The sequence below is a fragment of the Mercenaria mercenaria genome, chromosome 7 (assembly GCF_021730395.1).
Source record: "Mercenaria mercenaria strain notata chromosome 7, MADL_Memer_1, whole genome shotgun sequence".
NCBI lineage: Eukaryota > Metazoa > Mollusca > Bivalvia > Venerida > Veneridae > Mercenaria > Mercenaria mercenaria.
The window spans coordinates 84937427-84951924 of NC_069367.1; the positions used below are offsets into that span (position 1 = coordinate 84937427).

Sequence of the window (14498 nt, forward strand, 5' to 3'; positions counted from 1 at the left end):
TAATGCCATTAAGACATAACTGATGATAACGATATCATTGAGTCCTTAATAATCAATTATGACATAGTAAATGCGATAGCTATTTCCCATGCGCCGAATTTACTTCTGGTTTATGCAAAAATAAATGTCTGCTTTTCTTGAAGGTCGAAGAATAAAAAAACAACACAGAAATAACTTAGGCCCATGTAAGGATGAAACCACAGATATTTTCGCCTGCAAAATTAACCCGCTATACTGTATATGTCATATTTCTACTGTTATATATCATATGACAATTTTATATCGTGGTAGAAGACCTCAGTTTCCCCTTCCTGCATTATTCCATCAAGGAAATCTGCACTTCGTAATACAGCTTGATCGCTTCTTCAAATGAAGAGGTGAGAGACAAGTGATTCAAATTCAGCGACCTTAACCACACGACCATGCATTCCCCTCTTGACAGTATTCTTAAGGTAAACTTGTTCTCTTTACATTACACTAGTTTCTATAAATTTCAACCAACTCATTAGATCACATTGTAAGATTTTATAATGAGTATAAATAAACGCAATGCGTTTTCAGATTTCAAAAATGTTGGTATTCCCAGAGTTCAAGAAAGATAGACATCGCAGGAAAAGCAACGCTGAGCCTTTCAAAAACAAACTTCAAAATTCTGAAATTGCAAAAAGTGATCAGAAATCAAATAGCAGTGATTAGAATGTAGTATTTAGTATTTAAAATCATGATATTCCCTTTATAAAAATGTTGTTTATCAAATAGAGACGTAAAACATCTATAGGTTATATTTATTATTTCTTCTTTAAAGAACAACAGCATCAGGTAATATGCATTTTGTCATTTGTTTTTGTTTGTATATCTGCAGTACTAAAGTATATTTCAATACGAATGATTGAAAGAGAACGCCGATTGGAACTTCCTCAAAGCGAAATAACAATTACTACTTCCAAAGTTCAACAGACAGTCATGGAGAACGTTCAACAGGAAAACGAAGGAGCTAGATACATAACAGAAAACAAGTCAATGAAACAGCAAAGAACGCAATATACTAACAACGCAAATGATTCCAGTAACGATAATAGGAGACCAAATGAAACTTATCATTACTGGAAGGACGAAAGAAGTGATTATATCAAAACTATATATGTAGGTATATTAGCACAGCCGTATGGAAACCCTAACTCGCATTTAAAATCCAAGATGCCTGACTTATGGGCCATTTAAAAACTTGCCAGGAATCCAAATATTACTTCCTTACCACGTCAAATATTTTTTAAACTGTGACAAGAATGCAACATATTTACACAGTGAAGTATAAGGGGTGTATACTTGATTCAATTTCATAGATTTTAGAACCTTAGATAAAAATACGCTGTTTAAATATATGTCCCATAAGCTTAAGAATGATATTTATATCTCAGTTATTTTATGAGAACTGGGTTTGTAAACTGACCATGTAATCTTATATAATATATATGTATATTTATATGTGTGTGTGTGTCCCGCCATGACATTTTTATCCGAAATGACACAAGCCTCGATATCGGTAAAATGACGTTGAAGTAGACGTCACTTAATCAGATAATTGTTTTATTAATTTGTTTTTAAAGCAACAGCCATTAGAGTTAAAATCAATAATATCGGACGAAGATTTTTAAGTTTAAACGTTTCAACATTTAGTTATCATACTAGAATAAAGTACTTAGTGAAATATCACAAATAATAAGTGAATTAGCGGATTGTTTCCCTTTGAAATCTACACGCCATTAACGGTGTATATACATGTGTGAAAATGGGTTAGAGAAAACATGCAGTTATTGCTCTGAATATACGCGGATATTTAAAGCGCATGGTGGATTTATTGGTTGTTATGGTAAGTGTTTATTTTCATCATAAATTCATTCGTAACTTAAGTAAAAAATGAATGAACAGACCGCTTCTTTTGTTGATGTATCGAAGATAAAACTTGGCAGCGAAAAATGGCCGTGTTGTCTGTTGACTTTTTGATTTGACTGTCTGCTGTCACATACTTTTAATATTTTTTTCTGTATAATTGTAAATTTTCATGATGGCAGAATATACTTGCAACCAAGACAGTCAGGTATCTACTATATTAAGTACATTCTGTAGGACATTTTCTATCCAGAAATTGTAAATAAACAGGAATATTGTACATTTTCTTTAACTGTCACAGATGTAAACTGGGAATAATTACATGGGCATTAATATTTAAATTATTTACATACAGTAGAATCTATGACAATTAGAAAAGAAAATACACAGGAAAAGTGATGTTTTAAATTGTCACTTTTTGTTGTAACAGCAACTAAAATAGACCTTGAAAATTTCTTTAAAAAATCTACATGCAATTTATAGTGCTTTTTTTTTATTCCCACTACTGTCAGTACTGACAGACAGCATACTGGTAGGCTACTAAATAAATGAATAATTCTTTGTTTATATTTTTCAGGACAACCTCCAGCATTATGAGATATAAAGGTTCACTGCAGTTTTGACTATGCTCAACAAGTACTGTACACATACTATGCTCAGCAGGTGGAGTTGCTGTGTGTTCTCATGCAGGTATAATATTTAAAGTTAGTGTTTACATTCATATCAGTGTCAGTATTGATTTCTCAATGCAAATGCATTTAATATAATATCAATTTTAAATATGAAATTCCATATACTGCAGTATCACGAACTTAAATTCCACAGTCTTCAAAACAACCATGGTTCTACAAATAAAACCTACAAACCTACAGTGCACATTTTACATTTGAATCTACAATGACACCTTAATAACAGAAATTTTGTTAAGTGAAAAGAAAGTTGTGTTTTTAAGACTTGATTTTACTATTAATTTCTTTGCTTGTTTTTTTTTTTTTTTTTCACTGAATTTTTTGTAAATCCCTGAAATGGGGTTGAAAATACTGCATTGGTTTATAATAAAGATGCTGTATAATAAGCACTTCAGAATTCACAGAATAAACAGAATTCAATTAAATTTTGACAAATGCAAGTTTTTGTCAAGCAGTGCCTATAAGAAATGATGGACATTTTTGGTCAGTGTTGATTCACCCTATTTTGATCAGGATTTTGATACATTTCTCATAAATTGTTCTTGTTTTTAAGGCTCTCAGATTTTCTACCTAGTGTATGAAAAGTACAGTACAGCTGTTGGAAGAGGAGCATCATGGCTATGGATAAAAGAAGGTTTCATTACATATGGACAATTATATTGGACAAAATAAGAAAAGTGTTCTAATAAGGTAAGGATTTCCAAAAAAATATTTATAAAACTCACAGAACTTGATGTTGAAATATTTAATTTTACAGTGTGATCATACACTTCAGTTTGGAGAGTCACTGGTTTCCAGTTTATCTATATAATATACATACGTTTATGTAAATGAAACATCTTATCTCCACTGATAAACATTGATTTACAATCTGAATATTGCATACTTACATAGCATATTGTATTAAAAAATTCAACTGTGTAGCTGGTATTTAATTGTTGTAATAAAGTGATGCTATGTTATATTCTTAGGACTACACTACTGCTACTTAAAAGTTATTGTCTAAGAATTCATTGTTTAAATATATCCTTATTTCAGTTCTGGAATGTGGCTTGTTATGATGGGTCTACATGATTGACTTGGACTGCAACCTGATTGAGGCCTGGCTTGCAGAATTCAGTCCAGAACATGTTTAGGTATATTTGGCTTGTCACCTCTTTAAGCAGTTTTTTGTAATAATCAAGTATTGATAAAACTTGCTACAGAGTTCATGTCTGTAATCAGGCCACTTATATTAAGGTGTCACATTTTCTGTTTCCTTTTATGTTGTTAAAGAGTTTGTATCTCACTGCAAGCCAGTTCAACAGAAATAACATAATTGTAATACAATAACTATTTTTTTCTTATCCAGATTAAAGAACTATTTGTTAAAGCAAGATCAAAATCATGGTCCTTACTTGATGTAAAATATGTGCAATGGATGAAATTTTTGATGAAAAGAGGTTGTCATTACTATAATAAAATTCTAACATGTAATTTAATGTAATTATGTGTGAGCTGTCTTATGGACAACTGTTGTTCAGGATTGAAAAAAAGGTTATTAGTGTTCTTTTTCTTAAATATTTGATACATTTATCATTACAGAATGTCTTCTGCGTGACTTAGTATAGTATTCTTGAAGGATTATAACTTCAACACAGAGACAGAGATTAATATTTTAGGCAGGTGATTGGCATGACGCAAATTCTTCAACCGTATTACCATTCCTGAGCTGGATGCCAGTCGACAGTTGTACTTGTATAATGAAATAGTGCCCCTTTGCAGCAACAACAATGTATGCTCAAAATTAGCAGTGCCAAAGCCATTAAAATTGAGAACTCAGTCATGTAAAACAAAATGAATGGAAAAAGTGTTTAACATTTAAAGTAATACAGAGAAAGAGCTCAGCTCATTTTGGTACTTTCTGAAATTTTAATTAACTTGAAAGTGTTTTTGAATTTTTAAAGGTGTACTTGACCAAAATTCCATATATGAATATGAACAAATGCTACATTATGTCAGCAATAGTATGCATTGGTTAGATATAGAGACACTGTATCTATGTAAGGCTGAACACAGTCTAAATATGAAATTCATAAAAAAACACTGGAAGATTTTTCAACAATCTACAGTTTAGTACTGCATGACATAAAATTATGAATGGAGCTCTACATACACATGATTTATACATTAAGCAAAGTTAAACATATTTATTGATCATTTTGATGATTTTCTACATTTGAACATTGTTGAAGTAATTACCTAAATGTTAAATATTTTACTGAAGATATATTTTATGCAACTATATAAGTTGAAAAAAGCTAACATCCAGGAAGAATATTTTGAAATGATACTTTTACTTGAAAATTTATGTGAAAAATGAAGGAAATAGATGTTAAAATGAATTCTTTATTTTATATAAAATTCTGTTGCCATGGAAACAGAACTCGAGTATTAAGTTTATCTGCTTTCATACCAGAGTTATATGACTTTTAATTATAATAATGTTAACAATTTAATGTTATATAATTATCACTCATCTGATACTTTTGATTTTCAATTAACAGTCATTGAGCGATGCATCTTAAGTACATTTGAAGTTGAATGACATATTACAAATATTAGATATTGATGGAATTGGTTTTAGATATTTTTGAGTTGAATATAAATCAGAAAATTCACAAATTCTAGTTCTTTTAGAGAATTAATATACATTTTATAAATTTACATTTTTAGTATCAAATGTAGACTAAAATGTTTGTTAAATTGACATTTAAAGCAATTCTTGTATTTTGTTGCTATGGAAACATGAATTGTGACAATTTTTTAATATAAAATAGCATATTTATAGCAAGAAGGAATTATCAACTGTGCTAATCGTGTTAAATACTTTAGATATTGATGGTAGAATACGAAATTAAAATATATGATAAAAGTAAATGATTTTATTATTTGTCATTACTATTATACAAAAAATGCAAGTTTGCGATGGGGAGTTATTGTACAAAAAATGCTATAATTTTGTTATTTTAAAAGATGCAGGTCTAAAATTTTGAATTTATGTTAAGGACACATGTACAGTTCAGAATATGTGAACAACTCAGTTTCCATAAAAATGTCATTTGGGACCATTTTGTCATGGCTTGCCACATATATGTGTGTGTGTGTGTGTGTGTGTGTGTGTGTGTGTGTGTGTGTGTGTGCAACTGTTTTGAATGCCTAGAAAAATAACACTGCACTGCAAAACCAGTCTGTCTGATTGTATACTAAATCCCAGGGCTATTTTATGTCGAATGGTTCAGTTAGAGAAGCAATTTAGGGGGTATTTTTGTCACTTGAATACAGGTAATAACACATAACAACATAGCTGTTATATATTATATTGACAATTTCATACCACTCTTTGACAAAACAACACAAACATTTCACATAACAATACGTTCTGTAGACAAGGTCACATCATTCATAGGTGACTTACATGTTGGGCGTACATGTGAAAGTGCTGTACATGGTGCGTGATAAAGAACGTGGCTGTCAGATCAAAATGAGCTAAGCTGTGTTAACTGGACGCAACCGTCTTAACATTTATTTCTTTCTGGCTACTTGGTCCTCTGATTATATCATCTTATAATTGGACATTTAGGGGAGGCATTTAAGTCTCTGAGTGGCTGTCACTATCTTTAAATGGCTTTCGTTCGATTGTGTTTAACACAAGAAGACGCTAAATAAATTCGGTATGGTGTGAACAATGAATTTATAGCTGTATGACTATGTGGACAACACGTCCTGATATAAGACATATGCGACATTATATTATTTTCTAATATTGGCCTCATTTGTGCATCTTCTACCAGTTGTATGGTAAAGGCATTTAAAAACAATAATTGTCTCTTAAAATCAGTTACACAACTATGTGTACTTCTCTCGCTTAGATTTAAAGCGGCATGCCTCCAGATTGTTCGACAACAATACTTTTAGATATCTTGAAATAGATGCTATCTTTCTTAAGACCGCTTTAAAACTTAATTATTGACAAACTTAATGTCACGGAAACACGTGAGAATTTGCAGTTTTACTACCTTTTACGATGAAAATCTGAAAGCGTTTCTCACGCTTTTACTCAAGGTAAAATGTCTCGATTATAAATATTTATATTTTGAACTGCTTTTTCACTACTTTAGCTGTAACGCTTTTGGTAACGACAACGGGAAAATGTCTTTATTTCCCCGGCGATCCAGGGTTCGATTACCGACGCGGTCATATCTTTTTTCTATTCTGGAACTTTTAAATCTTTTAGAATTAAAAACTCATATTCTAATTTTCATAATATGACCAAACTTCAATTTGAGAAAAAAGTTTTTTTAGCCAAATCTGGAGGTATGTTGCTTTAAGGGTATTCAGTTTAAAGGGCCAAAATTAGGTTTAATATGAAAGGCGTTCCATGACTGCCAGTCTGCTCCTATTGTTTACAATACTCTACTGTACTATATTATTTCAATGTTTTTGTAATACTAGACAGTTGGAACTTTAATGTTTTTAGGTATGAAGAATTACCTAAAATGCCACTTGTACTAAAGTTTTCAATTCGAGTTACAAAGTAATCCTTTCACATTTCACTTTAAATGAAATTAGTTTTTGCCATGCTTGCCTCTGGTTTTTGTTTTATGTGCTCTGAGCTTCCGGAAACACTACCCTTAACATTTTATCATTTTCAGTATATTTAAAGTGCAGTCTGGTGCATCTGTTCTAATAATGGTAATATAAAAGAATTTAAATCTTTAAATATTCAAGGAAAACAAAACCCAGTAAAGCATGCTTTACTTGTGTCATGCAAGGTTCAATGTGTTAGAAATACTGGACTGTACAAATTAATCAATGTGGATAGGGTTTTCTAGTAATGAGAAAAGAGTGTAATGATTTGGGTCATTCCATTGACTTGCATTAATTACAGGTAGTCAAAATATTGATAAATAAGGGTTTTAAAGTACACTTTTTTAACTTTCACGGAAGTTCTCTTAACTGCTTCAAGAATCATAATGCTTTTAAGAAAGTCATCGATTGTGTTAGTATTTTACATTTTGTGTCCACTTTAGAAACCCACATATAAATTTTTCTTCTTGAAATTCTTAATATTGGTTCTTCGAATTAATATTTGGCTAAATTCATAGAAGGTACCTGCAGTTCAAGGACATTTTAAATCCAATTTCATTCGAACTCGAAAATGGAATACCCTTAGATCAAACCAATTAAATAGAAGTCTTAAAAACTTTTGTTTCTGCATGGCTTATTAAATTTTAGAACATCTCAGTTGATCTTGTAAATCTCATAAGCATTTCAAAGATTATTTGATGGAAAATTTATTACAACAGTGTTAGTGTGTTGCCATATACAATGCATAAATGTAATTATGAATAGTATTTTTCTTATCTTCATTCTGCTAATCTTGTATGTGAATTATTTCCAGTAATTAAAAAAGCTACAAATAGCTTGTAAATAAAACAACCAGCACAGCATTTTACCATCTAGTGAGCAGTGGGTAAGTAGAGTAAATTTCAACATAGCCATTGTGTGTGTTTTTTCCGCTCAATATTGTGCGTACTAAATCGAAGACAGAAACATCTGAGTAAAAGCAGATGGAAAAGAAAATGTTATTTTTAAAACATCCTAGCTAACAACCACTAAGAAGCTGCTGAGACATAAATTTTCAATGCAAGCATTTGTTTTGGTTTGTTCTAAATTCTGAATCTGTTTAAAGTGCTCATGATAAAAGAAATTAAGAAAACTGGCCAAGTATATGATCTAAAGAAAATGATCAATATTTACCCCACCCACTCAAAATTGTACTTTTAATGACTTTTAAAGGATCAATTAAAAGAATATGCATTCAATAGATAGCAAAAATTGAATCCTTCGAATTATTTGAATTCCAGATTTGCTGATTACTGGGGTTGATTTACCCAACCCACTTGCAGAGCTGTGCATGTTACAAATGTCCATTCAGAAATGGTAAATAAGCTTATATTTTTTTCTATGTTAATGTTTCCAAAGTATAACAAACATTTATGGATGTTTTGCCTATAAACTAAAAATCTATAACACACAGAAAAGAATATATTGAAAAAAAATCAGCTACTTTTAGCTATTTTCTTTTCTCACTAAAATTCCGAAATATTCGAAATTGCTGAAATCAGTATGAAAAAAAGGATATGTTTGTATTAAGACACGCGTTTTAAATAATAATCAAGAACAAAATTAAAAGTTAGTTATTAAATACACTTAAAATAGATAGAATGAATAAAGAAGGAAAGATTTTAAATTTTGCGGCCATCTTGGATTGATGCGACACCATCACCCTCGATTTTTTTACATCTTAGATGTTCGTCTGAACATTTCTAGAGAATATTTTCTGGACCTCTCCTGTGCACAGACACCCCTTTAGGAACTATATTTTATTTCATTTGTTGACAGAGACATTCAATAGGTTTGAATTCATGTTTAAAGTAACTTTCACCTAAAAGCAGAAAGTAGAAACAGTGAGTATAGAAAAAACTATTCCTGGTCGTGAAAACAGACGGCATTTATAATTCTTATGCCTGTACCGGAAATGGCATTACTAATAAAACCTGTAAAAAGATCCTTTGGAAGTGAAGAACGCTACCAAAGAGACTAATAGCCAACCTGGTTTGATTGAGTCTGTTCATGAGTGGTAATGAAATGTGCAATACCTCTCACGCCCCTAGCACTTGCTAAAGCGGAACTCTATTACATATATGTTGAATAAACTTCATGATCCCAAAAGGACTAGATAATATAACAACACTGAATTTTGTACTCTCGTTCTGTAACCGCCCCAGCACCCCCTATCCATAGACCCCCACCCCTACGCCCCCAACAACATCACCCTCTTTCCACAAATATTGATTTCTTTCGTTTTTCAAATTCTTTAAAGCTTCCATAAATATTTATCAATGTATGAAGTTGTAAACCCCTTACCCCCGTTACCATCAATTTTCCAGATTTCTTTCTTGATCGTGCTGGCTTAATAACTCCTGTTCTTTTAAGTTCAAGTGTAATAAAACTAGTTTCCTCTTAGTAACATCATTTTTGCTGAATATATTTCTTTGCCATTCTTCAACACAAACCTATTTGGCGGGGGATACCAATTCATCGACTTCGGCTTGTTCCGGCTTTTAGTATGCTTCCGAGAAAAAGCCAATTGCAGAACACAGCAAGTTGTCTTTTCATTTTCTTTGAATTAAATGTTCCTAAAACTCGCTGAAGGTGACAAATATTATATCTTGGACTGTTGTTTGTCTATAGCTGTTCAAAATAATATGCCTTTCACACTTTGAAATTTACATTTTCGGCTACATTTTGCCAAAAAAAAACCACACACAACGAAACATGTGTTAGTAACGAGGTACTTATTTTAAAACTGTCCTGTTATGTTCCAGTAAATCTTCTTGTCAATTTAAGACCCTGGTACTTGTAAAAAAACGTCAGCTATTTGTGCAATCACATCTTTGACAGGAAGTGTGATGTTAAGTCATCATTCGCGAGAATAGAAAAGATGATAGAGCTACATCATGATCTAATAAAGCAAAAGTAAGTAGAAGCCCTTTGTTTGAAGAATACAGCTGTAGTGTACTCTTGTACTCGCACAAAAGGAAGCTAGAGTGTCAAAGTGGCATACTATTTTTTGTTCGATTTCAATACATCGTATGAGTTAATTCAGACATTCAAAGTCGACTAAAATATCGAGGATAAAGACATGTGAGCATTTTTCAAAATTGCTGCTAGTGAAATCAGAGTGCATGAAATTGAACTAGGAAAAACAAGAGCAAATAAATCCATCAGGTTAAATTCATTCTCTTATCGGGTTGTAGCACCTGAGTTCATAAATGCAAAAAATGTTGACCATTTTAAAACAAGGATGGACAAGCACTGAATTAATGAACGTTTTGAAACGTTAGATGTATGTTAAGTGAGGTTTGAATTTTAATGTTTCTGAACAGGTGGTATAATACCCAATATTATAAGCATTCTCTTTACCAAAGGAAACTATAAGCACACCAAATATCGATTGTATAAAAAGGGAATCGACTATTGAAGTCTAGATAGTTGACCAATAATTTGTGTTTATTATTGTTCTATCCAGTATTTATGTAGATGTAGTGTGTGGCTTTCCTGTCACCTTTAAACATTAAATTAAACCCTGGGAGAGAAAATACCAAGATCCGTATTAGGGCTCGAACCCGGACCTTGTGGTTCACATGAGGGCACTCTTAGTTCTACCTCATTGTTAAACGGTTAACCCTAGGTCACTACGTAAAAAAAAAATTAAGGTCACACCCGGGGGGTCAAAGACCATATAAGATCATAGGTTATAATTTTGACAAGCAATAATCAATCATTTGTGTAACGTTGTTATCATTGGCTGTTATAGGATTAACCCAACAGCCATGTTATAGGACATGGCTTATAAACCTACCATCATTGCAATAGAATCAATTAGCAGACATGCAGTAAATGCAAGAAAAGTTACTTACTGAAACGGAAAATGTGCTAAATACTAAGCATGCCTTTTATTATTATGAGTCGAGTCAGGTGGATCAAAGGTTTTAGGTTTTAAGTAATTTCTTATATCAAAGAAATGAGACATTTCTAGCATGGTTTAGGAAGCATGCCTCCTTGAAAAATAGTTTCGCAAATGAAAACAATTATAAAACTTATGTATGTTTGACAGACATTGAACCTAACCTTTTTAGATTTGTAGTGAAAACACCGATTCGGTATTAATTACTACACTTGTCATTCATCTTTCACTGACGCGCAGTTACGAGTTACGCCCTATATAATTAAATAGGGGTTACACCCTTCTCTCAGTGACCTTTTTTTTTTGGATAAATGGGCTAGAGAATTAAGCAAGAGAAACATTCTTAATAGAATAGTCACATTGCAAGTACCCAAAAGAGCGTACAGCAGGTGGTATTTGGACATCTATTGCAGCCTCTGACTTTGTAACTCCCGGAGACTAAAAATAAACATAGAAAACTGGCATTTTCCTTAGGTTATAAACTTTGTATAGAAGGAAACTCGAAAATGCAAAAGTACGTGTCATTGCGAAAACCTTTGTGCTAGAGGGTGCTATACTGACAAACCTATTACCGTTTTAGTTGTGTTTAGCCAAAAGCATCTTAACTTCATTTTAAAAATAAAAGTAAAATAGCACTAGGTTTGTCAATCTAGAAAGTCAAAAAATATAACACTAGCGATTTAAGTTTCTGCCATATGTAAAAACATACATTTCGGATATTCTTCAATAAATTGAAAGCCTACCTTATATTCCAATCAATGTAGGGTCCTTACCCTAAGGAATCTTCTCTGTCTCATTTTAATCTTACGAATGGTTTTCCTAATAAAATATTTGTCAAACAGTATACAACAACCAACATTATAAACAGGATGTTCTATCGTAGTAATTTTACCACTGTATTAAATAGGCTCTGTAGCGTATACAGAGATACTCTTACCTACTCGTACCATGCTCTGCAGGAGTATTCCCAAGGCGATGTATTGAAGATCTCAATTGTGTATAAACAGAGCGATAATCTACCTGGTCAGTATTGATGATTTATTCTACGGAAGCGTAGGAGAGTCAAAATTATAAGCTAAGCGGAACTAGTAACAATATATTACAATATATACACTCAACTGACCGCCGTTATGGGAACTGACGTCTTTATATCGTGCCAGGATTGGTATATATACTCTACGCGTCAGAAAGCATACTAGGCGTCAAAAATGTGGCTAATATTCTGCAAACAGTTCTGGGACAAACACCAATGGAGAAGTTTAGCGTGTAATCTGTACTGCTTGTTTAGTATGCTTGTACTGTAAGGAGTGATATGTGGCCATAGATATGTTCTAGATAAATATGCAGTAACATTAATAAATGTTTGTGAAGGCAGTGACGGGACATCAAATATATCACCAGGAACTATCTCTTCATGTGGGTGTTCTGTATGGATCATATTCTGAACGATTGCTTGTACTGGCGTCAGATGTTTAATCCAACCCTGGACCAGAAACTGAAAGCAGTATCTTTGATGAAAATACACAAACAAATTGAAAGCTATATTGGAAACGACAGATGAAATTCGAGAGTCACAAATGTAGTCCAGAGTGTTAAAACTGAATTGATAAGTATAAAGTCTGAAATGAGCTCAATTAGATCAAAAGTTATAGCTGTTAAATCTGAACAGAAATGCGTCGAAGATAGACTACGAGGTATGGAGGGTAAATTAGAGTATATGGACCACAATCAAGAAATATTACTTGCGTGAAATTCGGTTCGGTAATATTGAACACCAAATAAATATTATTGAATCAGATAGATTGAATATTTGGACTTGAAGAGATAGAAACAGATGATAGGCCACTGAAGGCCGTAGTCGAGGAAGAAGTACTGGATATTGCTGATGAAGTCGAAAATTTCGATGCTGAAACTATAAAATATGTTAAAGGCATTGGTGAAAAAGATTGCGAAAGTTCAAGGATGGCAATTGCACAGTTTGCACGAAGTGAAGATAAATTTAAACTCTTTAAATATCAAAATGATCTTACGAGAAATGTCATCCGTATTTCTAATGATTTGTTCTACATTCAGCGACACCAGTTGAAAGAGCTAAAACGAAAGGGCTAACGTGGGTATTTCAAAGGTGGAAATCTGCATACTTATAAACCGGTTTCTGAGGATGATGATTATAATGGAGAAACTAGAACTTTCAGCTGTGAAGTACGTAACAGGCTGGGTGGTAATAGCGGCGAACCTAAGTCATGTGGACGGTCTCTTCGGAGGTCAATTACACCAAAAAATAGGATAAAGGTCAAAGCCCAATACATACAGGAGATACGCTTAATCTATTGACATGGAATATAGAAGGTTTCAAATCAAAGTTCAATAATTTTGACATACTGGAACTTTTGGAAAGTCATGACGTCATTGATATTCAAGAAACATAGGAACTGGAATCAGATTATTGTGAACAATATTTTCCTGAATATAATGTGTATTCCTGTAGTGCTGAAAAATCAAATGCTGGTGGAAGGCATATGGGCGGTGTTACTGCCTTAATTAAAAGTGATATGACATATTTTGTATAACGTGTATGTGAATGGTTTACTTTTGGTGTTATGCTATTGTTTGATAAAACATTACTGACCACAGATAGAGATGTTCTATATGCTTCATTGTATATACCACCAGGCAATTCTCCGTTTTATGATAATAAGGATATGACGGGGTTACAAGAACTGTTGGATTGTATTATCACAAATCAGTTAGTTGATACAGAATTGTTGTTAAATGGTGACTTTAATGCCCGAACTTTTAACGCGCTAGACTATGTTACATGTTCTGTCAATATACCAGAATTAACGGACTTTAGATATATTATTGGCAGTGATGCAGTTATTGCAAGGTCTTTGTCTGACACCCAGATGAATAAATTCGGTCATGAGCTTATAGAAATTTGTAAAATTTATTCCTGTATTATAGCAAACGGTCGTTTTGGTGTGCACCCAGAGATTAATGGCTATACCTTCGTTAATAGTAATGGCTGTAGTACTGTTGACTATTTTATAACATCTAAACGTTTTTTTGACCTCATTCAACAGTTCCAGATTTCACCGAACACGGAGAGTTGCCATATGCCTATAAGTCTAAGTCTGAAATTAAGTCATGGTGAAATACCCGTCATCACTGACAAGACTTTACACGTGCGTTACAATCTAAATGATGTCAATTGTAAGGAGTGTTTACAATGTTTATCGGAAAATATACTGAATGGCTTTTTCAACCCGATAGATAACATCGTCACCTCAGTGCAAATAGTGGATATCTGCATTAACTTAAAGAAAGACTTTTTGCACTTAGGT

The 14498-nt window shown here is 32.6% G+C and overlaps 1 protein-coding gene across 1 annotated transcript in view; it reads left to right on the forward strand.

Annotated features, from left to right (window-relative positions):
- Nucleotides 1-868: 868 nt before the first annotated feature.
- LOC128545971 (carbohydrate sulfotransferase 14-like) overlaps nucleotides 869-14498 on the forward strand; it is a 59587-nt gene continuing 45957 nt past the window's right edge. Inside the window, exon 1 of the mRNA XM_045329421.2 lies at nucleotides 869-1143. Within this exon, the coding sequence (XP_045185356.2) occupies nucleotides 886-1143 (258 nt within the window). The 5' untranslated portion in view covers nucleotides 869-885. The remainder of the gene's footprint in view (nucleotides 1144-14498) is intronic.